The sequence below is a fragment of the Martes martes genome (genome assembly GCF_963455335.1).
Source record: "Martes martes genome assembly, chromosome: 7".
NCBI lineage: Eukaryota > Metazoa > Chordata > Mammalia > Carnivora > Mustelidae > Martes > Martes martes.
In genome coordinates, this window is record NC_137894.1 from 143,216,953 (window position 1) to 143,244,896 (window position 27,944).

The 27,944-nt window shown below is 66.3% G+C and overlaps 1 protein-coding gene across 10 annotated transcripts; it reads left to right on the forward strand.

Annotated features, from left to right (window-relative positions):
• Window positions 1-27,944, forward strand: ASPG (asparaginase). Of its 10 annotated transcripts, none has more exons than XM_080807539.1 (16): window positions 1-334; window positions 11,939-12,047; window positions 12,713-12,824; window positions 14,723-14,848; window positions 15,159-15,242; window positions 16,489-16,615; window positions 18,798-18,910; window positions 20,175-20,357; window positions 20,447-20,560; window positions 21,095-21,211; window positions 22,469-22,564; window positions 22,774-22,937; window positions 24,683-24,769; window positions 26,648-26,747; window positions 27,018-27,098; window positions 27,344-27,944. In XM_080807539.1, the coding sequence occupies exons 2-16, from the start codon at window positions 11,986-11,988 to the stop codon at window positions 27,353-27,355; spliced, it is 1,578 nt and encodes a 525-aa protein (XP_080663665.1). In that variant the 5' UTR covers window positions 1-334; window positions 11,939-11,985; the 3' UTR covers window positions 27,356-27,944. The 10 variants fall into 10 exon arrangements, with proteins under 10 accessions (XP_080663665.1, XP_080663673.1, XP_080663672.1 ...); XM_080807546.1 differs by lacking the exon at window positions 1-334 and adding an exon at window positions 6,932-7,146 and having other exon boundaries at window positions 22,469-22,549; XM_080807540.1 differs by lacking the exon at window positions 1-334 and adding an exon at window positions 6,945-7,146 and having other exon boundaries at window positions 22,424-22,564.

Below are 27,944 nucleotides of genomic sequence, written 5' to 3' on the forward strand. Positions count from 1 at the left end.
GCCCGCTTGGAAGCTAGTCCTAGTGTGTATGCCTCGCAGACGCAGACAAATACAGCTGGAAACGCTGACGGGCAATCGCAGCAAAACAGAACTTCCAGGCTTGGGAGGCCTGTTTACAAACACCTTGGAGAGAGCCACGAGGGCTGCTGCTTGTGCACCGGTTCAGGTTGGCCCTGAGTGACCTGAGGTGGGACCAAGCGACTCGGGCGCCGCCGGCTCTCCTGTGTCCCTCCTCGGCTCCCGCGGAGCTCTCAGTGTGAGGCCCCTTTCTCCCTGTGAGGAGTGTCCGAGGTCCAGTCACCTGCAGGGAAGGGCCGGATTCGCCCACGGCGAGGTGAGCAGCCCATCTCTCTGGGGACAGGCGGTGACTGCCGGGCAGGTCGCCAGAGACGGGAGCCTGCGGCGGGCACCCTTGTGTAACGCCTCAGAGGGGCGTTCGTGGGTCGTGTCGGTCCGCGATTTGTCCTTTCATTTCCCGTTGCATAGACACGCCGATTTCTTCCTCCTCGGGCTGGTGGGCGTGTGCACGGTGTTCAGGTGGGGCCCGCCGGGGACAGAGCTGCTGAGAGCACGTCTGCGGAGAGACGGGTTTCCGGTGGTCTGACTTGCTGAGAAAGTCGCGCAGGATCCAGAGAGACTAACACACGCTCCCTTGCCGGGGGCCTTTCCCTCTCACTGCCGACTCCCCTTCCCTGCTGTCCTCCGTGCCCGAGCCAGGCCTCCCAGCCCCACGTCCCCCAGCCGGCGCGGTGCTAGGCCCTGCCAGCAGAGGGCTGGGGGGCCTCCTGGGGGAGGGGGTGTCCTGCGCGGCTCCCCTGGGAGCCTGCCCATCCCCAGCGTCCCTGCCCTTCCTGCCTTCACGCACCTTCCGCTGCCGGCCCTCCTTCACCGCAAACCCCACAGGTCCCGTTTTACCCGCCTCTGCCTTCGCGGGGGCCAGGTGGGGCTCGTGCATGTGGGGGCGTCGCGTTTCAGTTCCCGAGCTGTGGGACTGCATAGTTTCCCCACGTCTTGTTCAGTGACGTCCTTTGTCAGATGCGTGCGTTAGGATCGTTTTCTCCTCCGCTGTCCCTGCCTGTTCATTTTATTGTGCTAAAAAAAACCCTATAATCTTTGCCATTTTAACCAGTTTTCACTGTTAAGTACATCCATGTTGTCGTGGAACAGATCTCAAGGACTTTGTGGTCTTGCAGACCCGGCACTCTGGCCCTCCCCCTGCCCGCCGCTGTGCTCTGTGTCTCTGGGATGCTGGGTCCCTCCGACGAGACAGGCGCGCCGTGTGCCTCTTTTCGGTGACTCGTTCGTATCACTCAGCCCCATGTCCTCCAGGTTCATCCGTGCCTCGTCCGCGGCCGCACCGGTCCCTCTGCGAGCCCGAGAGCCCACCGTTGTGCGCACTGAGCGCTCCTGGCCTGCCCCGCATCTGGGGACCGTTGTGCGCACTGAGCGCTCCTGGCCTGCCCCGCATCTGGGGACCGTTGTGTGCACTGAGCGCTCCTGGCCTGCCCCGCATCTGGGGACCGTTGTGCGCACTGAGCGCTCCTGGCCTGCCCCGCATCTGGGGAATGCCCGTCGCTCCCGGCTCGGGCCGCGTGGACAGCGCTGCTCTGGGCGTGCTCGGGAGCGCAAGATACGGGCAGACAGCTCGGCGAGACGCTGCTATTAATTCTTCCGGGTAAGAGCCGAGAAGTGGGGCCGGGGGTCGTGTGGCGGTTCTGTTGTTAATCATGTGAGGAACCGCCGTACTTTTTTCTGCAGCGACTGTTCCCTTCTCCGGTCCCGCCGCAGCACGTAAGGGTTCCAGTTTTGTCATGTCCTCGCCGGCATGTGTGGTTTTCTGTCTTTTTGGCTTTTTAACAGTGGACATCTTACCGGATGGAAGTCGCAGCTCACGCTGGCTGTGACTGGTGTTTCCCTGGTGATGAGGGAGCTGGACCGTCTTCTCTACATTCACTGGCCGCTGGCACATAGCCTTCGGAGAAGTGTCCGTTCAAGTTCTTTGCCAGTTTTCGGAGTTGTTTGGTTCTGTGGTGTTGACTCGAAGGAACCCTTTATATGTTGCGGGTATTTAACCCCATGTCAGGTACATGATTCGTGAGTGTTTCCTGTGACCCTGTAAGTTGCTTTTCCCCTCTGTGGATCGTGCCCTTTGCCCTCTGAGGCACACAAGTTTGTGAACTTGATGTCGTCCCACTTGCCTCGTCCTTCGCTGCCCTGCTTGGGTGTCGTCCCCGGGAAATCACTGCCGACTCCAGCGCGTGAAGCTTCTCCCCTGTGTTTGCCTCTAAGGGTTTGGTCGTTTTGGGCCTTACGTGGAGGTCTCTGACCCGCGCTTCTGTGTGTGGGGGATTCATTTCTTAACAGTGTCTTTAGACCAGCAGCGGTTTGGGATTCTGACGAAGTTTGTTTTATCGTTTCAAAAGTTTTATGGTTCTTGCCTTGTTCCCTTAATTAAGAAACGTTGCCTAACCCCGGGTCACAAAGAAACCCTTCAGTGTTCTCTCCTCTAAATTTTGTAGTTTTAGCATTTATGTTTGAGCTTAGGACCCGTATCAAACCCACGTCTCTGTCTGGGGAGAGGAGGGTGGGCTTATTTTCCCCACGTGAGCTTCTGCTCCGAGAGCTGAGGACTCCCCGTCCTGCCGGATGGTGTGGGCGCGGGGCCACGCACCCATCAGACCCCCCAAGGAATGACAGATGTCCCCTTCCGGCTGCCGGGGGCTGCTGGAAGACGGCCCTCGGTGGGCAATCATCTCTGGGGATGTTTGTCACCCCACCCACAATCTCGCCGTGCTCCAGGGCATGGTGCGTCTAGTGACTGACCCACACGGGGCTCGAAGGCTCCTTCGCTCTGACTGGACGGCTCCGAAGGTCGTCCCCGAGGCTCCAGGGCTGAATGAGATCTTCTCGGGGGGAGACTGCAAGCCGCCCTCCTCCCTCCCCTACAGGCCTCCCCCCAGGGGCACTTCTTATGGACGGGCCACACACTGCCCGCTCACAGGCCGCCGTAGGGGGGACCTGGCCCCCGACAGGTGTCACATGTCAACTGGCCACTGCCTGAGGCTTTGCCTCTGGGTCCTGTCCTGTCTGTCTGGGGGCTCTGCCGCACCTCACCCCGTGAGCGGGCTTCGGACCCGAGTGTGTAGAGTACAGGTGTGTGGCCTTCCACGGCAGGGGGCTCGACTCGTGGCGGAGGGGGGAACTGGCTCATTGTTTTTAGAGCCCCGTGTCACACACGTGTCCACCTGTGACATCAGGCCCACGTGGGCTCGGCCTTGGTGCCGCGTGGGCCGCTGACCTGCCGGAGAGGCAAGACGTGCGTGTGTGGGAACAACCCCCAACACGTCGCGTTTGCTGCGGGTCCGCCTTCTGCAGGGACGAGCCGTTCAGGACCCGCGTGGCACCGGAGGCCCCCTCCTGACCCTGTGGGGTGGACTGCAGCCCGGCTGGCTGGGGAGGAGTGTGGGCACAACCGGCCCCCAGGCTCCTCCTGCCTCTCCCCTCCTCGCCGCTGCCCTTCTCGGCTGAGGCAGCAGACTGAGGTCACGGGGGCCACTCCCCACCTGCCTCCCGACTGGCGCCCGCTCCCACCAGTGAGTTCGGGGCACGGGGTGGGGGCGGGTGTGCTGGTCTGCAGGGCCACAGAGGCCATGGGGGCCTGGCTAGGTCTCCGAGTCATGCTGAGTTCGGGGCAGGGCCTGGACCTTTGCCCCAGGACATGGCCCTATGTCCCCTGCACCTCGTTCCCTGCCAGCGTCCCATCGCACGTCCAGCCTCGCTGTCCGCCGAGTCCTGGGCCGGGCCTGCTTCCTTCCCTGCAGCGGCGGCGTGCGGGGTGTCCCTGGCAGTCCTCAGGGCCCTCCCTGGGCCGGCGGAGGCATCCTCAGGTGCCTCCCCACGGGAATGGGCGGCAGCAGTGTCTGTCGGGGCTTCTGACAGGGCCTGACTGGGAGGCCCCACGCAGGTCCATTCAGGTGCCTGATGCCCTCCGCGTAGCAATACTGGCCCTGGGGACCTGGGGGCATCCTTCTGCGACCTGCCACCCTCAGCAGGACCCGCCTGGCGGCGCCCAGGGTGCCGTGGGCGAGTGTGCCTGCTGGCCCTCTGGACCTCGCTGGTCTGGAGCTGCCGGCGCTTGGGCTGCTGCTCGGGCTGCCGAGGCCTCCAAGCTCAGGGGGGTGGTGGTGCCCGGGGAGCCAAAGCCTGGCCCCGTGAGAGGCTTGAGGGCACAGACCGGGTAGGAGGGGTTCCCTTGGACCTGTAGTTGGCCCGTTACCCGCAGCGCGACCACCAGGGCCCCTGCTCACCGCTCTTTTCCTGGCTCCTGCCAAAGTGAGCGGCACCACCGTTCCCATAAGACTTTATTTACAACCTGGGGGCCACATTTGGCCCTGAATCCGGGCTGCCGGCCACCGCTCGAGCCCAGGCTTCTCCAGCTCGCGTTGGCATTGGAACCCCTGGAGGGGGTATGTGTGACGTGCACCCAGGTCCCCCGACTTTCTGGGTCAGGAGGCCTGGGGAGGGGCCCAGGGGCGGCGTCTCCCGCAGGCTCCAGGTGCGGCTGCTGGATGGGTGCTGCATTTTGACAACCAAGTCCTAGAAGAGGAGCACGACCGGTGGCGCACAGAGCGCGAGGCTGACGGGGCTGCCTGGCCGGGCACGCCGCCGCCACGGGGCAGCTTCAGGTCCCGCTCTGGGGGGACTCTGACTGGAGCACCCCCTCTCTGTGTGGGGGGAGTGGTGCCAGCAAGGGTGTGCGTGGGATGTGAGAGAAAAGCGTGTGTTCCAGGGACCCCCGGGGCAGAAGCATTGGCGCTCCTCTGAGCAGCTTGAGAGATAAGAGACAGGTGGGCGGCGACCCTGGGGAGGACCGATGGGCCGTCCAGGTCCTCCAGACTCAGCCCCCAGTCTCAACACCACGGTTGAGACTGTCTCAACACCACGGTGAGACTCCTCCCCGTGGAGGAGACTCGGGGGATCCTGGAACAGCCCCCCCACCCCAGGAGGGCGCCACAGACATCACCCCAACCCAGAGTCAGGGAGCCAGTTCCTGCGGGAGACGTGGTGCTTCCAGCAGTGGGGAGCTCAGTGGCCCATCGAAGCAGCCCTCCAGTGGGGCGTCTGTCTCCTCTGCTCCATGCTGGGGGCCCGGCGACCCAGAGCCCCCACTCGCTCAGTGCGGTCAGGGCCTGTGCGGCCGACACTCCCTCCCTGGGCCTCGGTGTACGGCTCCCCAGCCTTCACCCCCGGCTCTCCTGGCTTCTCCCCTTTCCCTGGCCTCGAGCTGGAAAGCAGGCACACGCTGGGCCTCCGTGTTCCCTCTTCCGCTCCTCGGCAACCTCGTCAGGCTCCCCGCGCCGTCCCCGTGTTTGTGACTCCAGAAGGTACGGCTTTCGTTTCTTCCGGGGCGCCCAGGCGCTGGGTCAAACACAAGGCACCCGGCACGGCTCGCCATCTCCTGGCCCCACCACGGTCCTCCTGTCCCAGGCCCTGGGACCCGGCCCCCATGCCAGCTCGTCAGAGAGATGGTCCCTTGCCGCCCTGCCGGGAACGGCTCCTCCCGTCACTCAGTTCCCTTATTTCTCCTCCCAGCACTGGTCACCAGGAGATGCCAGGAGGGCGGGGACGGGGGGGAAGGGGGGCGTCTCCTGCTGCCCCTGCACTGGGAGGGGAGCTCCAGGAGGACTGGGTCCCCAGTGCCTGTAGAGACCCACAGCGGGCCCTCATATATACACAAAAATGGTTCACGGGGCACCTTGCTGGGTCAGTCGGTTAAGGGCCTCTTGATTTCGGCTCAGACAGTGATCTCGGAGGAGGCCGGCCCAGCCCCAAACTCTTTCCCAGGACATCTAGAGTGCTGGTGGGCAGGGTAAGGGGTGGCTTCCTGAAAGGGTGACCGGGGAGCTTCCTCCCCCCACGGCAAAGGGCCCCAGCAGGTGTCAGGACCGCTCAGAGCAGCCCAAGAACAAGCACCTTTACAGACCCGAACAGTGATGCGAACCAGCCACCGAGGGAACCAGGTTTTACTGGTGGGGGCTGAACTGTGTCCCTCTCACATTCACATGGTGAGCCCTGACCCCGAGCTGCTCTGAAGGGGACTGTATTCAAAGACAGGCCTTTAAGGAGGGGATGAAGGTAAAAGGAGGACATTGGGTTGGAGCCCAGGGTGGCCGATGTCCTTGTAACAAGAGGTCTGGGCCCTGGAATCCGGCGGAGGGACGGGGCACAGAGGAGAGGCGGACACCTTGGTCTCGGACTCCAGCCTCTAGGACGGCCGGACCGTTTCTGCCCTTGACACCGCCAGCCAGGGCAGACGGACAGTTCCCCGGCTGGTGCCGGGCGGGAATCACTTCTGCATCGTGGGCAGTTACCAAAGTAGCTTCCCTGGAATGCACCTCGGATAGGCCGAGGGCAGCGCGTGGACACAGTGCTGTCCCCCTCCCCCACGCCACGGCGGCGGTCCGGTGCGGGCCTCGGGGAATCCAGCCTCGGGGATGAGCCTGCCCCGGAAGCGAGCCCGAACCCGAGGCTCCGGTGCCCTGCAGGGCTGCGTGCGGGGGCGGCGGGGCGGGCCTCTAGCCCCGGAGGGGTCCCCTCCCGCCCTCCTCCTGGACCTGTGTGCGTGGGCGGTGGGGGCCTCTGCCTGTACCCCCCACCCCCAGGAGTGCAGCGCGGGTGTGGTCGCGGCAGGGGCTTTGCCCAGCACCGGTTGTGCGGCGCCGCTGGGAGGGGAGGGCGGCCCCCACTCTGCGCTGGGGGGTCCTCCAGGCCAACCGCAAGGCGCTGGCTTGTGTCTCACAGACCGGGGCCGGCGCACCGGTCGGCCGTCGCCCTCGGAGGGCCCGAGGCCGCGCAGGCCCCGCCCCGCCCGGCAGGCCCCGCCCCCAGACAGCCCCCGCCCGCCCACCCCCTCCCTGCTCTCGCCGCCTTCCGGCCACAAGCACTGCCCCCGGCAGGTGGACGCCCGCCCCTCCCCGGGCTGCCCTCGGCGTCCCGCCACCTCCCCTTCGTCCCCTCGGGCCCCTCGGTCCCGGTCCCGTCGGTCCTTTGGTCCCGAGGTCGGCATGGCGCGCGCGCTGGGGCCCCAGCGGCGGCTCCTGGCCGTCTACACCGGCGGCACGATCGGCATGCGGAGCGAGCAGGGCGGTGAGTTGGAGGCCTGGGGTGGGGATGGGGTCGTTCTCGTGCCCAGTGACCTTTCTCAGGCCAGGGCCGGGCGCTGGGGGCCCTCTGGGGCCCTCTCAGCCCCCGTCCCCTCAGCTGTGACTGGACCCTCAGCACAGAGTTGTGCCCCCCACCCGGAGGACCCTGCGGCTTCTGTCCCACCGCCTCTCCCCTTCCCCGCGGCCAGGGCGGCGGGCACGTGTGTCGCTGCCGTCCAGGCCTTCCCCTCTGGCGATGGAGGCGGTGACACCAGGCCTCGCCTTCCCCAAGGTGCTTTCCCGGCTGCAGTGCTCCCGACAGCAGTGGGCACACACTTCGGGGGGAGTGGCCAGGGGCGGCAGGGGGCTTTGGGGAGCAGCACATCTTGTCTTTGCCTATGTGGCAGTGGCTGCTGCTGGGGGCTGAGGGCCCGGACAGGGGTGCCGGAGCTCACAGGCCACCTCGGGCCAGGACGTTCTCAGTGGGAGCCAAGCACCTACAGCGAGGGCCCCCGCGGCACGGAAAGAGGAAGCCTGCCCACCAGCATCCAGAACGTTCTGGCATTCCTGGGAGAGGGGGGACGGTTCCCTGATGTCCAGGCAGGCCAGGACGAACCCTCAGCCTCGGGAGTGGTGACTCAGACACCACGGGCTCCTCCTGGTGGCTCCGGCCGCTCCCCCTCGGTCCCCGTGATTCCGTCTGGGACGCCAGCACTCAGTGGGGACATTCCTTGAGGCCCCGCCATGCGGAGTCCCAGGACTCAGGCCTGTGGAGAGAGAGCCCTGTCCTGGAGGGGCTTGGGCCCAAGGACCTGGTTGTCCACCCTGCCCGCCCGCCTGCGGCTGCCGTGCCCTCCGCCTCTCCGACCCGGTTAGCTGGTGGGTGACCTGAAGCCTGGAGGCCCCAGCGGACACCACCGTGCAGGGGGCTGCTGTGGTTGTTTGCCACCCCACCCCCAGGCCAGAGCGGGGCAGACACTGAACCAGCGGCAGCACGAGAGGAAGGTCACAGAGGCCGTGTGCCGGGAACGCGCAGGGCTGTGGGCGCCCGTCGGGCAGGACCCTGCGTCTGGCTCCCCGGTTCCCTGGAGGGCACGGGGTGCGGGAGCTTCCCGGGAGGTGGGAGAGAGCCGGCGGGGCTGGGAGGAGGGAGACGGGGCCCAGAGGGCGTAGCTGCCCTGCGTCCGCCCCCCACGCTGCTCCCCCAGGCTTGGCATGGGGCCAGCTGTGATTCTGTTGCGCTCAACACGCAGCTCCCAGGGTCTGGGCTGCAGGGACGGGTGGACTCCGACCCCCTCCCACCCGCTGTGCCTCCCTGCCCTGCTTCTCCCGGGCGGCCTTGTGGTCAGAGAGGCTGCACGCTCCCCTGTTCAGAAAGTGAACTAGAGACCCTGACTCAGGAAAGACAGCCTGGGGCTGGGGTCATCTTCCCTACAGGGATGAATCTTCCAGAATCCCTTAGAGCCTGCCCTGGGCCTGGGGCCGTCTGGCCTGGTGAAGGTGAGGCCACCAAGCACCTTCTTGTGCCCACAGCAGCCAGCCTGTCCTAGCTGGCAATGATGCTGGTCTGCAGAGCTCTGGCCGAGCTGCTGGCTAGGGGGCAGGCGGCCTCCAGTCCGGGGCAGGGGTGCCTCGTCCTCCAGGAGCCACAGCGGCCTCTCTCAGCTCCTGGCTGAGGGCTTTGCCTTCATGTGGCCTGCTGCGTCCCCAGCCCCACAGCAACTGCCAGTCCTCCCCCTTCAGGAAGGTTTCAGGGAGCCCGTGACTTACGGGCCAGAGGACAAAGGGGGAAGAGGTGTGGGATCTGGTTCCTGCTGTCCCTCTAGTGTCACGCAGCCCCTGACCCCCAGCTCCTGAGACCAGGGAGGGTCCTGGGCCTGCTCTAGTGCGTGACTGGCTCTCCATGTTCTTGAGGGACACACATCTCCTGCCGGCTTTTTTGGCTAAAAATGTTGTAGAGTGAAAAGGTGTCCGGGGACCAGGGCTGCACCCCGGGCCAGGGCAAGAGCAGGATGAGGACCGGTGGAGGAGCCGGGCTCCTGGCCGCTCTAAGCCCTGCCGGGGTCGTTGAACTCAGGACTCCGGGCCTTTCCCCAGAGTTCTGATGGGAACCCGCATCAATGATTAACTCGCCCAGCACTGCCGACGGGGCTCCAGCGGCGCGAGGGTGGCGAGGGGCGGCGAGGGCGCAGGGCAGCCACAGCAAATCTGTTTGGGTTGTCACTGTTGGTGTTTCTGGCCTTCAGGGCACACGGCGCTGTGGGTCAGAGCTTGCCAAAGGTCAGGACGGCCAGCGGAGAGCAGAGGCCGTGGCCACTGGGGACAGCCCTTGACCCGTCCCATCTCTGGGTTCAGGAAAGATGTCACACGGCAAGGGCATCATGAAAAGAAGCCAGATGATGACCCCGAGCCCAAGGCTGAGCAGCACCTGGGGCCTCCTCCCGCACAGCCGAGGAACCCAGGAGCCCCTCCCTGCTTGCCCCCACCGCAGTGGCCCTTGCGGGCACTCGCACACATAGCCCAGGGAGCAGAGCTTTGGGGCCAGACGTCTGAAGGTGCCAGGACAGCCTGGCGGATCGCAGGAGTTCCTGCCGCCGAGTCTCGCCACCAGACTGTGGCATCTGAGCCCTCGGCCCGGCCCTCCTCCCTGAACAGTTTCACGTGCTCACAAACTCACGTTTGGAGCCTAAGCCACAGGTGGTTCTAGGGGGATCTGCTGTCCTAGGGTACACACGAGGGGTTTGGTGGGCGCAGAGCCGCATCCCCTTGCGTTTGGGGCCCAAGGACGAGACCACATTCTGGTTTTATAGGCGCCTGGTGTGGGGGCCCTCGCTGAGAAAAATAACATGATTTACAAAATCAGAGTTCAACGTGAAAGTGAACATTTACTTGGAATGATTAAGGAAATCATAACAAATCACCAGTTTTAAAAAGCCAAGAATATCAGAAAACTGTTTTGTTCATTAACTTGCTGACGCTCTCTCACGGTGGCGCCCCCCCCCCCCTTTTCTTTGGCTGGGCATTTCCCCATGCTCTTCTAGCGTGACAGCAGCCCCCACCCCGCCACAGGATTGTGCGGGAGATTGTGTTGAGAACAACAGTAGAGCAAGGCCTTTCTTTGGGTCAGTTTGGCCTGTGCTGCCCACATGCTCCCTGGCTGGTGGGACAGCGGAGTCCTGTCCTTTCCGGGGGGCCCTGCAGCCCTGCCCCTCCCCACCTCGTGGAAGCAGGGTGTCCCTGGTAGCCACTGCCCCTCCAAGGGTCAGCAGGTGACCACCCACATCATACGTGTGTCCCATGAAACCTACACCAAGCGCGTCCCCACCTCACCTGCCCCGCAATTGGACCCCCAGCTTTGCAGACTGCTCTGCGTCACCCACCACAAGGAGCTGCGGTGGAAAGTGGCCATATGAGTTTCCCGGGGTTGTTCCAACAAGTGAGCAGGAGGGAGCCCCCCACCCCTGCTCTGGGCAGGCATCTGACCTCGGGCAGGAAGGGTCCGTCCTTCCCGCTTCCTTGGCCGTGGCCGCGCCGCAGCAGCCTCCGTGCCTCTCCCTGCCCGGTTCCTCCACGGCAGTCGTGTGCTGATGTCCCCTCTGTCCACTTGGCCCCGTTGGCATGATGCTTCTCGCCCACACGGTTTACTTCTGCGGCAAGCGTGAGTGGAGCTCCTGCGGGGGCCGCGTGCAGGGCGAGGGCACGTTGTTCACAGTGCATCCCCACCGGGGTTCCCTCTGCCACAGACATCCCTGAGCAGCCATGGGGCCAGTCTGCCCGTGCTGGCCAGGGGACTGGCAGGAGCTGGGGCCTGGGAGTTAACGGGCGGACGGACACTCCGAGGGGTTTGGGGGCAGGGAAACGGCCCCAGTGAGGTCACAGCCCAGCTGACGCATCACCGTCCGCCAGTGTGAGATGAGCACAGATGTGCCTCTTACTTGTTTCAGCTAAGGATGTGTCTCAAGGAGGGGCACCCTGTTGTCCTCGTCGCTGTGTCCAGGGGCCAAGCACAGCCAGGCTTGTGGGAGACACCCAGAGAAGTTAGCTGACCTGCCCAAGGTCACGGTGCTGGTAGGAAGCAGGCTGGAACAAAAGGCTAGGACCTGGAAGCCTGAGAGCCTCTGCCAAGGCTTGTTTCTAGGAAACACACCTGTAACGTATTAGGGCTCTCCTACGACACAGCACCATTTCTGTCCAGTGCCTTAGATGCAGGTTTCTAGGACACCGAGGCTGCAGGCAGAGGGCCTGGGCTGCGTGCGTTGTGGAGGGGTTGCACGTGGTCTAGTGAGGGTACAAGGGCAGCCGGGCAGTACGTGGGAGGGGCAGTGGGCCTGGACATCAAGGAGGGCTTCCTGGAGGTAGCAACCCGAGCTGGGGCGAAGCACCTGCTGGATTTGAAGGGGGTTGGACCAAGGACTTGCAGACAGAGCCGACAGTACGTCTGTGAGCAGGAGCTAGTGCGGGCCTTCTGGGAAGTGGGGGAAGAACCATAGGTCCACTGGGCTGCATGGAGAGAAAAGGCGGCAGATGGGGTGACCTGGCCCTGGGTGGAGGGGCCAGAGCCCCTGGAAGGGCCCCTGAGGCTGTCTCACTGGCTCCGCAGGAAACTGTCCGGTCCAGACAGAGCAGCCGCCCATCCTCACCAGATTCTCCCCCGACAAACCCCAGCCCTGCCCGGGCCTGGCCCCCAGCATGTCGGGTAGATGTCCCGATGCGGAGGGAGGAGCCAGCGGCGAGAGGAGTCAGCGGTGGCTGCCGGCCCTGACCCACACTGCCCCTAACCCGGCTTCTGCCCATAGTGCTCGTCCCTGGGAGTGGCCTGGCCGCTGTCTTGAGGTCACTGCCCATGTTCCATGATGAAGAACACGCCCGGGCCTGTGGCCTCCCGGAGGACACACTGGTGCTGCCGTGAGTGGGGGCTCCGTGGGGTCCCAGGTGGGGATGACCACCGGCTGTCAGTGGGGTAGAGCTGTCCTGAGACGGCTACCTGCAGGGCCCGCAGGGCTGGCTGTGGTCACTGATGTCCTTTCACACTTTCCCGGCTTTAGAATCGACCAACAGCCCCCTTTCAAGTGAGCCTTGGGCTCCCCCCCACCTCGGGGGTCCCCAGCCACATGTGGATACAAGCTCATCAGGAGAGGCGGGGGCTGTCTCCCCTCGTGTAAGGGTCCCCCTATCTCTTAGCTCTTGGCCAAGGCTGCCTGGTGCCCTTCACGGCTGTCAGGCTGAGGGGGGAGTCACCCTCCTGGTCCCCGAGCTCCCTCCTGTCGGAGATTGTCCTCCCAGGGTCATTGTCTGGCCCATGGAGGGCGGCCCTAGCCTCCCTCTCAGAGCTGGTTCTGCGAGGGCACAGACTGTCCTGCCCCAACCTTGAACCCTCCTGAGGACCGAGGTCCCTGTTCCTGGGGACTCAGTGGGGAGGCCAGGCCCTGTCCTCCGGATGCCAAGAGACTGGATATGTAGAGCCCACTGAGAAGTCCCTGGGTGCAGGGGTCTGCAGGGTGGGGTCGGGGGAGCAGAGCTGGCTGGGGGAGCAGGGGGCAGAGCGGGAGCCCTTGTTCTGCCTCCCGCAGGCCCGCCAGCCCCGACCAGAGAGTCATCTACACGGTGCTGGAGTGCCAGCCCCTCTTTGACTCCAGTGACATGACCATCACTGAGTGGGTTCAGATCGCTCAGACCATCGAGGTAGTTGGGGGGTGTGGGCGTGGCTGGGAGTGTGGGTGGGGCTGTGCGTACTGGGAGGGGCTGCGAGTGGGCGTGGCGAGAGGTGTGGGTGGGGCTGTGTGTATGGGGCGTGGCTGGGAGTGTGGGTGGAGCTGCGTGTACTGGGAGGGGCTGGGTATGGGCGGGGCTGGCGGGCTGGGCGTGGCCAGAGCTTCAGAAGCACTCCCCTTGGGGTCTGGGGTGGTGGGGTCCGCTTGCCTGGCCTGAGACTTGGGAGCATCAGGAAACGGCAGTTTCAGGAAAGTGCTGGACCCTCGGGTTACATCTCAGGTCCTTTCCCCTGTGCAAGCAGAGGGTGGGCAGCGAGGGCCATGTCCCCTTTCCCATGAGGAAAGGTCCCAGGCTGCTGTCCTGGTTAGTGTCCTGGGCTGGGGTGCTCTCCGCTTCCCTGCGGGTTGACAGGCTCCATGCCCCCCCGCCCCCCGCCCGTTCACCCCACCCACACTCACACCCACCCTGAAGGTAGGGACTTGGTGGATTTGGGGCCCTTAAAAGGTACAGAACCCTGTGCAGTTCTCGTGGTTTACAGCACCCAGTGCGGACCCCTTACCTGGTGCCAGACCCCCCTCCGTCAGCTTTCCTCTCTGTTCTGCCCAACCTCGTCATCGCCAGCCCCCGTGCTGCACCAGCCTGGCCTGCTACCCGACTGCCTCCTGCCCCCTCCCACCCCCACTTCGCCCTCCCGCCCGCTCCAGGCCCAGTTGTCACCTGCCTCCCTCAAGAAGCCTCAGAGGCTCATCACATGGGCTCGTCTTCCCGGCAGCTGGGGGCCGGCCCCCGCCCCAGGCTTGTGTTCTTCTGCCTCTGGGGGCGGGGGAAAGCAGCCTCCTGGGTCCCATCCCCTCTCACTGTGAGTGGGACAGCGTGTGGTCCTGGGTCTGGTCCTTACGTTCCTCAATGGGCCCACTAGCTGACAGTGGACATGTCTGTGGCCATAGTCTGGGGCAGTCTCCCTGGTGTGTGGCCAGCAGCATCCCAGGGGTGGGGCCTGACCGCTTTGCTGAGCTCCCAGGACTGCTGTCCTGGCCGCAGTGTCCAGCCACCTGCAGACTCAGAGGGCCTTCCAGGTCCTGGTGGCCCCGCCTTGGCAGTGCCCCGTGTGGCCAGCAGAGGGTGCCCCAGCCCACCACACTGCTCTGCAACCGCAGTTAGGGTCAGCCTGGCATGGTCTTCCGATGGTCCAGGGAGGATGCTCCCCTCAGGCGGGTTTGGCCCCACTGGTTCCCAGAACTGCGCCCCTTACATCCACAGCTTGGGCCATCCACCCTCCATGGCCCAGCCTTGGCTGCCCTCTAGCTGGCGGCCGGAGGATGAAGTGCGGAGGTGGCCAACGTGTCTGGGAGGCCTTCTAGGCTTTGCTGTACCTGGAAGGACTCTTCCCCACCTTTGTCCGCCAGTGTCCTGCCCTCTTGCCGGGTCCTGTTCCAGCCAGCCCCCCAGATCACCCGCCAGCTCCCAGCCCTGGCTGGGCCTTGTGCCCTTTTGCCATGTCCTTGCCTGGCCCCCCTGCTGGACTGTGGGCTCACAGCTCACTCACCCCTGCAGCTGCCTGCCCAGGAGGCAGGGGTCTCATGGCACAGGGCTCCCCAGGAGTCCTGAGCTGAGTCCTGGTGTAGCCCTCCAGCCGACCTGTGCTCTGGGGAGCCCTGACTGGCCATCACCTGGGGGAGATGCTGGCCGGAAGTCTAGCGCGGACCCTCCAGAGAATGTCTTCCCTGCCAGCAGTGGCCAAGATCCCACCAGTGCCTCCCTGCCTCCCTCCCTCTGCACCTGGGACCCTTTCCTCTCTTCCCCTGGAGGGGCCCGGCTAGCCGCCTGTCCTCAGGAGGAGGCCTGCCTGAGCTTGCCGCGCCCCGCAGAGACACTACGGGCAGTACGACGGCTTCGTGGTCATTCACGGCACGGACACCATGGCCTTTGCGGCCTCCGTGCTCTCCTTCGTGCTGGAGAACCTGCAGAAAACTGTCATCCTCACGGGCGCCCAGGTAATGGCCCAGGCCTGCTGGTGGGCATGAGGGCCTCCCTGAGGCCACGGGGGGGACCTGGGCGAGACCCCGGGCCTCTTTCTCAGTCCTGCAGCTCCCAGAGGCGGCGCCCATGGGTTGGTGCCGGCTGGCTGAGCTGGGCAGCTCCGTGGGTCCCGCCGGCGCCTGTTCTGCTCTCCCGGGGTGGGTGCGTGGCCTGCTGTCAGCCTTGTCCAGCTGCCCTGACTTTGTTCCTCTCTTCACGCCTCCCACCGATGCCACTGTCGGGGGCCGCGTGAGCCTTAGGCCGTCTCTGGGCCTCCTCTCCCAGGTGCCCATCCATGCCCTGTGGAACGACGGCCGGGAGAACCTGCTGGGGGCCCTGCTCATGGCGGGCCAGTACGTGATCCCCGAGGTACCCTCCCCCTCCCTGGTGTGGGGGTGGGGGCTCGGCCTCAGGAGTGTAGGCGAGGGGTTGGGGGAGACTCTCGGGTGGGACTTGCAGGGAGAGTCGGGCAGAGTTTTAAAGATCTGCCTTCACCTCACACGTGACCTAAGCTGTCATCATAGAGAAACTCCGAAGATCAAGAGAGCAGAAGGAACCAAATCCCCCCACGTTTTACTTCCCAGAGGCGCTGCTGTGAACGGAGTGCTGTGTTTTCTTCCAGATTATGTATCTTTTTTTTTTTTTTAAGATTTTATTTATTATTTGAGGGGCACCTGGGTGGCTCCGTGGGTTAAGCGTCTGCCTTTGGTCCTGGGGTCGGGCCCCACGTCTGGCTCCCTGCTCCGCGGGGTCTGCTTCTCCTTTGACCTCTGCTGCTCCCCCAGCTCGTGTTCTCTCTCAAATAAATAAATAATGTTTTTAAAAGAGTTTTTATTTCTTATTTGAGAGAGTGAGCGAGAACACGTGCACAAGTGGGGCGTGGGGCAGAGGGAGAAGCAGGCTCCCCGCCGAGCAGGGAGCCCGATGCGGGGCTCTATCCCAGAACCCTGCGACCGTGCCCTGAGCCGAAGGCAGAGGCTTCACCGACGGAGCCCCCGGCGCCCCCAGATTACGTCCCTTGCACATGCTGTGTGTGTGCGTGGCAGTTTCTGTCAAGTCGGCCGCACCGTCTGGTTGTGCAGCTGGCTTTCCCTGTTCAGCAAACCCCTTCACGGGGGGCCGCAGGGGACCTCACGACACCCCCTCACATTGCAGGGGACCCCGTGCTGGGAGGTGGGCACCCACCCGGGGGAGGCAGCGTCCCCCACGTGCGGGGTGGCTGTGCCCCCTGCCCCTCCCCAGGAGAACTGCTCTAGAGAGACTAGAAGACGGGGGTGGGCAGCTCCGGAACCCGCACCACCCGAACTCTGGAGCAGGGCCTGCTGGGACCCCGCCGCTCTGGGGAGAGGCCTCTCTCCGCACCCTTGGGCTGAGTTCACGGGGGCTCCCTGGGAAGCAGTGGGGGGGGCAGTGGGCAAGTGGGAAGGGGAGGGTGGCGGGGCCCCTCGCACGTCTGGCCCCCTGCCCCGCTGCAGGGTAGGGGTGCGGGGGGTAGGCCTCTGCGGCGGCAGCCCTCTGGTGTTTGCAGGGAGCGCTCTGGTGAGATGGCAGGGGGCAGGCTGGAGGGCACGGGGGCTCCCCAGGGCTGAGCCACGGCCTCTCCCCTCCCCTGCAGGTTTGCCTCTTCTTCCAGAATCAGCTGTTTCGGGGCAACCGAGTGACCAAGGTGGACTCGCGCAGGTTCGCGGCCTTCTGCTCCCCCCACCTGCCCCCTCTGGCCGTCATGGGCACTGATGTCACAAGTAAGCCGGGCAGGGAGCGGGGCCAGTGGACGAGGGCTCCTGCCCTGGGATTTCTGCAGGGAGCAGGGCTGGGAACCTGTGTCGGCTGAGGAGCACCCCCTGAACCGGGCGAGCACAGTGCTCTGTTCTGCCCTGGGAGGCGGAGTCAGGGGCTGCTCCGAGCCGGCGGCCTGCGTGGGCCACCAAGGTGGGGTGTCCAAGCAGGTAGCCCCAGCTCAGGGCCTGGGGAATGGCCAGGGCTCCAGAGGCCAGGTGGGGCCCCACCTGCTTGCAGAGGGCACCCTGAAGAGAGGGTGTGGGTATGAGTGGGGGGCACCAGGTTGGCTTCCTTTCCGTGGGGCAGGGGGTGGCGGCGCTGAGCCCCTCCAGCCCTGGTGAGAAAGGAAGGGATAGGGGGCTGCTCTGCCAGCCTGGCTCCTGAGGGGCTCAGGAGCGGAGCTTTTGGGGACGCCCCGGCCGGCAGGCGGGGAGCAGCTCCCTGGGGAGGGCAGGGCTCTGTCTGGGCCCCGGGCAGACCACAGGGCACAGGCCGCACTGAGGCAGGCCCTGAGGGAGGAGGCCTTGGGGTGGGGGGCACCGAGGAGGGCGGGGGAGGGGGGACAATGCCTGGGCTCAGAGGGGCTCCCCGTGCCCCACTCTCCTGCTGGGGGTGGCGGAGGAGGACCCCGCCCAGCTGGCTCAGCCGGAGCCATCCTCTCCTTAGTCATTACTTCTCATTAGTTCCTTCTGCGAGGCCGTCGTAGACAGGGCCTCGGGGGGTCAGAGGTGCCGGAGGGACACACAGAGCCTGGGGGCCTTCTGTGCGGAGGACAGCTCGGTCTCCCACACTGAGTGTCGGGGTGGGGGTTCTGCGCAGGGAGCCGGCTCGGTGCGCCCCATGCTGCCTTTCCTCCTCCTCGTCTCGGTTCCCGGGAGGGACGGACTGGGGGCTCCATGGGCTCTCAGGCACATGGTCCAAGCATGCAGGGAGGGGGGTGTGGGCTCTCTTTGTGTTTGTGAACCCCCCCTGCGGTCATAATTCCTGCGTGCTGGCAGCACGCCCCCAGCCCCGGCTTATCTGCGCGCCCAGATGGGGCACACGGCCCTAAATTTAAGGACACCCCTCACTGCTGATGGAGGCCGTGGGCCCTCTCCTGCCACCCATCCCCCCAAGTCCCCTTGGATACAGCCCGAGAGGGCCGCGTGTGTCCGGAATGTTCCCTGGCTTATTATCACACATGAATCTCTCTGGTAGCAACAGCGGGAGGCCTGCAGGCTTACACCGCCCCGGGGCGGGGGTGGGGAGGAGCCCTGGGCCGGGGGCTCCTGGAGACGCCTCTCCCCACCACTCTGGTCCTGGCTCTGCACACGGGATGGTAGTCTCCGTGGCCTTTCCCCACTCTGGGCCTGCGTTTCCCCGTGCTGGACACGGTAGCTGCTACCTCGGACGGGCTTCAGCGGTTACGGCCCGCAGGGCCATCAGTGCCCGGCCTCTGCCCCATCAGGGCTGGCTTGTGCCCGGGATTGAGAGAGTGGGGTCCTGGGCTGGGCCTGGGGCTCCTGCGGGCTGGGAGGATGCAGAAGTTGGGGAGGGCTCGGCTGGCTGTGTCCTGGTGGAGCAGTGACCTTCTGAGCCCTGGGGACATCGGCTCTCTGAGGGGCCAGTGGGTGGAAGGGCGCGGACCCCTCACTTTCCATAGGGTCTGGGGGTTGGCCTTCGAGACTTCGGGGTGCACCAGAGGGAGGCTTTCTTCCCCCAGAGCTGACGTGTCCTTTTTTCATTCACTTGCTCATTCTTTGACTTGCTGGGCTGTGGGCGAGGTGGGTGCCTGGTTCGGGGCAGGAGAGGCTGGGTGGTCTGACCTCTCCCGGGACTCCGGACGACACGCCGCTTGGGGTTTGGCTGCTGTGCTTCCAAGCCCACGTGCGCGCTGTTCCTGGTCCTGGAACGCCTTTCCTCCCCCTTCCCTGCACACTTCTGGTCGGGCTGCGAGACCCAGGCGCCTCCGTCCCTGTGGGGTCCTCCTTGCCCCCCAGGCTCCGTGCACAGGTGGGAGCTGCACCCTGCCCGGACTGAGCGGACGGCAGGCAGGGTGTACGTTGGGAGCGGGGCTGGAAGAGCCAGGCCGAGGGTCCTGGCTGGCCAGGGGTCCTGGTCGGCTGGTGGCCCGCACGTCCCCCACGTGCACCTCTGCCCCCACAGTCAACCGGGAGCTCGTGCGGAAGGCCCGAGGGAAGGCCCGGCTGGTGGTGCACAGCAGCATGGAACGGGACGTTGGCCTGCTGCGCCTCTACCCCGGGATCCCCGCAGCCTTGGTAGGGACCCGCCCCAGCCCCAGCCCCACACACCCTTCCGCAGCTCCCCGTTGCCTGGCTTCCCATCCCCTCCCCTGCACTGCCCCTTCTTGTTGCCCGGGAATGGCTGCGGTCAAGGGAGGGGATGTGGGTGCCTCCCTCAGGGAGCTGGGGCCACAGACACTGGCCAGGGGTGGTGTGACGGGCCGGGCACCGTGGCCCCTCTTTGTTGTGGACAGGGGTGGCTTCATGGGGATGTCCCATAGGGTGGGACTTGGCACGGGCTGCCCCTGAGCTCTGGGTCACAGTCCGTGAACTGGGACCCGATCCCCTCCAGGGGCACTAGGGACAGGTGGGGTGGTCTTTTCCCTGTGGGTCCCTGTGCTTGTCTCAGTCTGGGCCCAGGACAGGCGTTCCTCCCTGGGGTGCGTGAGACAGACCCCGCGCTGCAGAAGGCCAGGTAGGAAACGCGGGTCTTAGAGTTCAAGCGAACAGTCACGGCCTTTCCAGAGACTGGGCCTGAGGTCAGGCCAGACCGCGCTCCTGTGAGCTGGGACAGGGCCACAAGCACTAGGCCCCCAGGCTACCTGTCCCCCACCCCCGCACCCCTCGACACCACCCCTGCTTGTCCTCTGGGCTCTGAGTCCCTCGGGCTGAGGGTCTGTGATGGCCTTTCCTCCCCGGGCCCCTCTGAAGGCAGAGACCCTCAGAGTTGGAGGCCTTTTGGGGGCTCTGGGGCCAGACTGCGTGGCCTCCCTAAGTCAGGCGGCCTCTAGACGCCGGTGCAGGGGCAGGAGCCCAGGGATTTCAAGGGAGGCCTGCTTCGGGAAGGGCTGGTCTGGCCCTGTCGTCTGTCTTCTGAGTGGAGCCTTGGCACAGGGCAGGAGACGGGGGCGGTGCCCCTGGCTGACTTGGAAACTGCGTGTGTGTTGGGCACTTTCCCCAAATCCTGCCAAGCCGGGGGCATCCCCTGCTGTAGTTTCAGACAGGGCAGGGCGAAGGGGCTGGAGTGAGGGCCGTGGGGCTGGGAGCTGTGTGGAGGGGACGTTCTGATCGTGGCCACACCGGCCACGGCCTTCAAGCCTTAGGAGGGAGCAGGTGTCTCCCGACAGGTGAGGCGGGGAGCAGACCCTCAGGACTCTCTGTGTGGCCCGCTGAGGGTCGGGACCGCGAGACCAGGCTGCTTCTGCCACCGAGCAATGGTGCGGGACAAGCCTGGGGTTCCCACTGCCGGAGCAGGAGGCAGGAGGCCAAGGCCCGCCTTACCGGTCTCCCGGCCCCGCAGGTCCGGACCTTCCTGCAGCCCCCGCTGAAGGGCGTGGTCATGGAGACCTTCGGCTCGGGGAACGGGCCCACCAAGCCGGACCTGCTGCGGGAGCTCCGGGCTGCGGCCGAGCGGGGCCTCGTCATCCTCAACTGTTCCCACTGCCTGCAGGGGGCCGTGACCTCTGACTACGCGGCCGGCATGGTGGGGGCAGGTGGCTGGCAGCTGGAGGGGGAGGGCCCTGGCCCTGTGACCCTGCACCCCATTTGCTGCCCGTGCCCCTTTCCCCACAGGCCATGGCGGGCGCCGGCATTGTCTCTGGCTTCGACATGACGTCGGAGGCCGCCCTGGCCAAGCTCTCCTACGTGCTGGGCCACCCCGGGCTGACCCTGAACGGCAGGAAAGAGGTGCCCCTCGGGCTGTGGGTGTGGGGGCAGGGGTCACAGGGCTCCCAAGGGCATGGTGAGGGTGTGACTGGGGCAGATGGTGGGGCCCAGCCCAGCAGGGTGTGTGCCTGGCTTGGAGAGGAAGAAAGGCGGAGCCTCCCTGTGCGGGGAAGCCACCCGCTCTGAGGCCTGGGCACCCACCACCCCTTGCTAACCCCAAGCTCAGACCACCTGCTCTTCCACTGTCTCCGGGAGCCGTGGTCTGGCACTGCTCGGGATGGCCCCTCATCCCCCACCCTTCCTCCGGGCAACGTCAGACGCAGCCAGCCTGGCCGGAGGCCACAGGGTCCTTGGGAGAGGTGGGGCTGGGGCAGTGGAGGGTGTGGTGGGCCTGCAGGGACCTGGCTGGGCTCAAGGCTGGGCCTGGGGATGGGGACTGAGCTGAGGGGTTTCAGGCCCAGGGCGGTCCTCACCGCCTGCCTTGGGGGTGCCTGGTCCCGGGGGTTGGTTGGGGGGCTCCAAGCATCCCCGGTTTGCTGTGTTCTCCGCCCCCAGCTGCTGGCCAGGGACCTTCGGGGGGAGATGACACTGCCCACGGGGGCCGAGCGCCGGCCCTCACTGAGTAGCAGCGCGCTGGGCCGGGGGGCTGCCCAGCTCCTCACTCTCAGCCAGGTACTGCCCAGTGTGTGCGGGCGGTGCATGGGGCTTGGGGGGCGGGGCCTGGGGGCGGGGCCATGCCAGTCACACCCACCCCGCCCGCCCCCTGCCGCGCAAGCGGGAGAGTCCAGGCACGGCCTGGTTCCCGGCCTGGGTGGAGGGCTTGGGTCCTCGGCAGAGATGACTTACCAGGATTCAGGGGTCAGGCGGGAGCGGCGCCTGGGGGCAGTGGCCGAGACGGCTGAGCGGAGTCCTTGCAGCGCATGGACAGTAGCCGGAATGTGGCCCTGTCACCAGCAGGGCACGAGGGGCGTCTGGCAGCTGCACTTGGCTGTGCGGGGCCTGCCGCCTGCTGGTCTTGGCCCCAGGTGCCGTGCGGCCGGTGGGGGGCAGCCCGCAGGGTGGGCACGCTGTCTGTCCCGGGTGCTGGGAGGAGAGGGGGCTGGGGTCTTCCTGGGCCTGCGGGTGCAGCCCCTTTGGGACGCCCCCTCCACCCTCCCAGCCAGGGGCCCACATCTGGGAGCGGCAGGGGATCTGGGGTCACACTTGAGGGCCTAGGGTCTGGGGTTGAGGCCGGGCTAGGCCCACGGCAGTGACTGGGGCCTCCTGGTGACCAAGCACACGGCCACCTCTGGCCGAGACATCTAGGCCTGGCGTGCCAGTGCCCCCCGGGGTCATGCCGCACGTGTCAGTTCCCCTCTGTGGGACCCATCACAGATCCTGCCGTCATGATCGTGGCCACGTATCGGGGGCAGACCGTGGGGAGACCAAGAGGCTGGAATGTGTGTGGCCTGTTCCTAGGGTGGCCATGCTGGGGCTAAGAGCTCAAGGGTGGGGCTGACGGGCTGTAGCTTTGGGGTTTGGCCGCGCTGGGGGTGCTGGGCTGAGGGCAGGCTGGGCCGCATCTGGGGCGGCCCGCAGGGACTCCGTTGGCATTCCTGACCCTCTGGCGTGTTGTGGAGCTCCTCGATGACCCACAGCACCCCCGGGGCTAGGGGCAGGCGGCGTGTAGGAGCTCTACCCTGGGAGGTATGCCCTTCTTTCCAGGTGAGGGGACCAGACACCCCTTCCCGTGCTCCCCAACGCAGGTGTCTTGTCATGAGTCTGTCTCTGCCCCCTCAGTGGTGGAGGTCACTGCCGAGGAATCACATCTTAGCGGGTGGGTGGCCCGCCCTGGGGCGCACGGCCTGGAAGGACGGACCCAGACCGTGATCCCGGGTTCCCCAGGGGCAGACGAGCCAAAGACCCCAGGGTGCTCCCCTCTCCACCCAGGAGGCTGACGCCATACAGGAGGCCCTGGTGCCCAGCCTGGCCTGTGCTGCGGCCCATGCCGGCGACCTGGAGGTGCTGCAGGTGCTTGGGGACCTGGTGAGACCCCCGCCTCTCCTCGGGGACCAGCCCCAGCCATACCAGTCCCCGGGCGGGGGTGGGGGGCGCTGGACGGCCTTGCCCTGGGGCCCTGCTCTGCCAGGCCCTGCTGCTGGGGGACACCCTGACCCTTCCCATCCCCTCTTCCCGGCCTACCTGACCCTGCGCAGCCCTCCCTCAGGAGGTGACAGGCCTTTGTGTCACCCCAGGGCAGTGACCTGAACCTAGAGAACTTTAACGGTCAAACTCCTCTGCACACGGCCGCCCGGGGAGGCCAGCCCGCGGCGGTCACCATGCTGCTGCGGAGAGGGGTGGACGTGGACCCCCGAGATGAGGACGGACTCAGCCCGCTGCTGCTGGCCGTGAAGGGCAGGTACCAGGAGCTCCCCACAGTGGGCATGCAGGCTGGGGGTCCCATGGGGTGGGTCTGGGGCGGGCCGCTGTAGTACGGCTGCCGGTTTGCCTGTGGTGACCCAGCTTGCTCGGGAGAGCCGGTCAGGGCCAAGGACATCTGCTTCCTAGAGCCTTACCCACTCCCGGCCCGGCTGGGCACAGGCCCTGGGCGGGCAGCCAGCAGGGGGCTGGAAGGACGGGCATCGGGGCCTGAGGATGCCCCAGCTCCCCCCGCCCCCTCGTCCTGCCTGGCATCTCTCCGAGGGCTGGGCCTTACCCGCTCTGGCTGACAGTGGAAACTCAGAGCAGGTGGCCACGAGGTGGGCAGGGCTCGGAGGGAGCACAGCTCAATATTCTAGGGGCTTCTATCTGAATGGGGCCTAGAATTTGCTGGGAAGACCTTATGGGTGGCGTGGGGCCCCTCCAGAAGCCCAGAGCGGTGCCGGTGCGGAGTGTGGGAGTGCACACGTGAACACGGGTGTGAGAGCTCACGTGTGTGCGTCGGGGGGCGGGTCACAGCTCTTGCGTTCAGCCCTTGGTTGACTGACTGAAGGTCTGCACCAGGCCCCAGATCCCCCCGCTTCTCCACTCTAGTGCGTGCTGGCGAGTCTCACAGAGAGAGGCCGGGGGGGTGTGAGCCTGTCTGTCAGGCTCGATCCAGTCCTGGGTGCCCCGGCACTGTGCGCCCTGGGGTGGGCACGTCACCCCGGTGAAGAGCAGGACGGGCAGCTCCCGCTCGACCGGGCTGTGAGCGCGGTGCCGGGGGTTCCCAGGGTGGGGGTGCGCGCTGGAGTGATCTGGGTGCAGATTCCAGGCTGTGAGTCCTTGGGCGTGGGTCGAGAGTGATGAGCTCACTGTCCCGGTCCCGCCCCCTCATCCCTGCCCCCCCCCCCCGCCCAGCACCACAGCACCCCCCAAACCGGTCTCCCAGCCTCACTCTCCTGGCCTCACTCCCGGGCCTGGACCTGCTGTGCCTTGGAGGGCTCTTCAGGGTGGGGAGGGCAAGACCTGGGGGACCCCACCCTCCTCCTCAGGCTTCCTAAAACGGGGTGACCACGCAATTTCCAGTATAAGGCCACTGCGGGGGAAGGGGCCGGGCAGCAATTCTGCTGAGAGACCGCGTCTGCACGTTCTGTTCCCTTGCCCACCCGCTCCCCCACTCCCCAAGCCCCCACCCCGGCCCTGCCCCCACCACACATCCCCGTCCCACTCCAGGGTGGCTCCAGGCCCGGCCCAGGCCAGTCGGCCTCTGGAACCCCGCAGACGTCCGGGCCTGCTCTGGGACCTTCCCGCTCACGTTTGTCTGTCAGTGTCTCACCCCGCCCCCCTCCAAGGGCAGAGCGCAGGCCCGGCTGACTCTGTTTCCCCAGGCCCAGCCTTGACTGCAGCGGGTGTGTGCGGTGGGGAGTGTGTTGGGCCCTTAGGATGGGGACGGGGGCGGCCTGTGGCCAAGGCCTCATGTGGGTGCGGGAACGGCTGGGTCAGGGCCGACGCCCCAGCATGCCAGGGTGCTGGGGTACCTCAGACCTGGCTCCACCCTGCAGACCCAGGAAGTCCCAGAAAGCTTCCTGGATGTGGGAAGGGACATTGCCCTGGGCTGGGGGGGGGGGGGAGCCGCACTGGTTCAGAGCCCGGGTAGGGGGCTGGCGGGGGAGTCGCTGCCGTGTTGAGCGGCGGCTGCTGGGCAGGTGGTCAGTGTGGTCAGCACGCTGTGTCTTGTGACAGGCATCGGGTTGTCATTGAGCTGCTGCGGGCAGCTGGGGCCTGCCTGTCCCCCCAGGAGCTGGAGGACGCGGGGACAGAGCTGTGCAGGTAAGGGTACCGGGGCACCTGGGCTTCTGGGGGGGTGGGAGGGGGGAGGGACTTCGGGAAGGGCCCGTCAGCCGGGTGGGGGGCTTCAGAGGAGGAGGGCCTACCCTGTGCCCACCCAGCCGCTGGAGTCTGCCCTGGAGGCTGGGGTGGCTGGGGGAGGAGAGCTGTCACCCACTTCCAGCCAGGCGACAGGTCTGCTGAGTCCCTGTCCTCCCCGGCGCAGGCCTCGCAGTAGTGGGGCCTGGTCCCCACCCCCAGCCAAACGGGGAGATGGGCAGCGGCGGTCCCGCCCCAGCCCACCACGGCCAGGGGCTGGCAGGGCTCGGACTCACAGGTGCCCTGAGGGACCCCCAGGCAAGCCTGGGTGACCTGGGCTAGCGGGGAGTCAGGGGTCCTGGAGGTCTCCAGCCGGGGTATTGGCCGTGGGTGGGCCGGAGGACGGGGGCTGCGGAGCCCAGCTTCCCGCTCTATCCGCTGACACCCCATGCCCGGGCTGCTGCCCTGGCTCTGCCTGCGGTCTCTCCGTGCCACCTGTCTGCCGCCCCCGAGCTGGGGCCAGGTGCCGAGGGGGCCAGTGGAGAAGGAGAGACGCGAGGGTGGGACGCTGGAGGCAGCCTGGGTCCGCGGCCCTGAAAGGCAGAGCCCCCAGGCCTGGGGAGGGGTGGTGACCGGGGCTCTCAGGCTGACGGGCGGGGGTGAGGGGCGTGTGCACGGTCTGCTCACAAGTAGTCCCCAAAGCCCTGGCCCTCTCGTCCCCACTGGCCAGTGCCTCCCCTACCCCCATTCCTTGGTGCTGGCCTCAGCCGACCCTGGGAGTCCCAGTTGTAGATGTGGGGTGGGGTGGAGAGACCCCGCTGACCCCCAGCCTCAGGCCTTCCCGCCCTGACCTTCAGTGTCCCCAGGGGAACAACCCTGCTGGCCAACCCAGCTCCCACCCTTCCCGGCTTGCAGGGGGACGGTGGGCTCTCAGACGCAATGGGGTGTTAGGGCCTCGCCGGGGAGGGAGGGGCCTCGGCTCTGGAGGGACTTCTGGGCTTGGCTCTGGGTTGTGCTGCCTTGGGAGCTGGCCTCGTTGGCTCCAGGGACAGGTGGGGACACAGGCCGGGAGGGGTGGTGGCAGCCAGGTCCCAGGGCATCTAGGACTCTGCCCAGGGGAGGGCATGTCCACTCTGGGCTGCCTGGCTGGATCTGGGGACCCAGGGAGGCCAGCATGTGGGAGCTGGTGGGGGAGGCTGGCGACAGGTCTGGGAAGGGCCGGCAGTGTCATCCTGCATGATTCACCCCAGAAATCACTCGGTGCCCCTGTGGGGGCTGACCAGGACGGAGTCGCCAAGGCCCCTTCTGTGGGATAGCCCCCCCACTGGTGTCGCAGCCCCAGTCAGCACAGCTGGTGTGTCCCTATCCCCACCTGGCTCGTGGGTGGGGAGTGGGCTCCCCTGAGAGGGTGCGAGGGCGGGCAGGGGCCTGGCGAGGGCAGGTGGGCCGGGTCCTTCCCGCAGCCAGCCCTGCCACCCGCCACGCCGCCTGCCGATTCCAGGCCCCCCGCCCACATCTCCTCGCAGACTCCCTCCCTCCCGCCTCTGCCGACCCCGCCCCAGAGGGCTGGGTTGTGCAATAGGGAGCTGGCAAGTGGCCCTCCTCGTGGGGTGTGCGCACGTGCGTGTGTGTGCTTGTGTGAGTACGTGCATGTGTATGTCCTTGACCCGAGTCACGGTCACCCCTGAGGGGTGAACCCGGCTTCCAGGCCACTGGCTCGCCCGCGGTGGACCCCACACTCTGGCCCTGCCGGCCCGAGCCACTGCGGGGGTGCTGTGTGGGGCTGCCCTTGTGGCGGGGCCCGGGGCCCGGCAGCTCGTCCTCCTCTGCTCCCTCGTCCAGGCTGGCGTCCAGGGCAGACCTTGAAGGCCTTCAGTCCTGGTGGCAGGCGGGGGCTGACCTGAGCAGCCCAGGCTACGACGGGCGCAGTGCCCTGCTTGTTGTGAGTGCCCCAGGGCCCCCGCTGCCCTCTCCTAGGCCACCTCTTCCTGGGAGGCCTCCGGGTAGGCCCATTGGCTCCCCCTCCTCCAGCCCCTACCCCCGGTGCCCACAGTCCTGCTCTCCCCTCCCATCCTAGGCCCCTCCCTGAAACCGGGGCTGTGGGGACGGGAGTCACGGGCATTGGGTGGGAAGAGCCAGGGAAGGTGTCCCAGTGGGTGGAAGGCGGCGGGGGGTCAGGGCCGGGCTGCTGGTCACATGCTCCCTCCCACAGGCAGAAGCAGCCGGGAACCTGGAAGTGGTGACCTTCCTGCAGAACGTCGAGAGGGGGGCCGGTGCGCAGGCCCCAGGCCCAGTAAGTTCCCTCTGCTCCACGCAGGACTGAAGGCTGCCCCACACGGCTGGACTCTGGTTTAGGGAACACGTCTAAGGGCTTGTCCTGGGGATGGAACCAGAGGAGGGTAGGGTGAGTCAAAGTCAGTTAGGCCCGCGGATCTCTCTCTCTAGACGGGGCGCACATTGTGTGCCTGGAGGGAGCAGTCAGGGAGGGCTTCCCATAGGCAGGGTCGAGCTCCCACCTCCTGCCTTCTGTTCTACCAGGCCACTCTGTGACGCGCCCTCTCACGGCACTGGAAGGCCCCAGCCACGGCTAGGAGGTTCCTTGAGCCCGGAGGGGACCTCGGATCCTTCTGCTTTACATCCTGCCTGCCCCACCGCACCCCACAGGGCCAGCTCCCCACGTGGGGACCCCTGGGCCCAGTGCTCCCCCCTGCCTCCCAGGGTAGATGGGCCAAGTCCCCAGCTCACACCTCCTTACCCCATTCCATCATCTGACCGCTGGGCAGGTTCTCAAGTCACTGGATTTGCTCCGGTCCTCCGGCCCCTCCCTGGGAAAGGCTGGGCCCTACTGGTGAGGTGCCCGGGCTTGTCTCTCTGCGCCTCCCCCATACGCTACCTGTGCTGCACGAGAGCTGTCTCGCCCATTTTCAGGAAGTGCTGCCTAGTGTCTAACCTGAAGCCATCACGCTGCAGCACAGATGGGACCTGCTGGAGGATCACAGCCTCCCCCCCCCAAGACTCTGTGACGTGTCCCCACTGCTGGGACTGCTTCCCTCTGTTTCCCAGACTTGGCCTGAAGATTTTGTTGGGCGGAGTGGTAATAAAATCTCTCTGGGGACCCCTCCCTAGGTCCCCAAGCCCA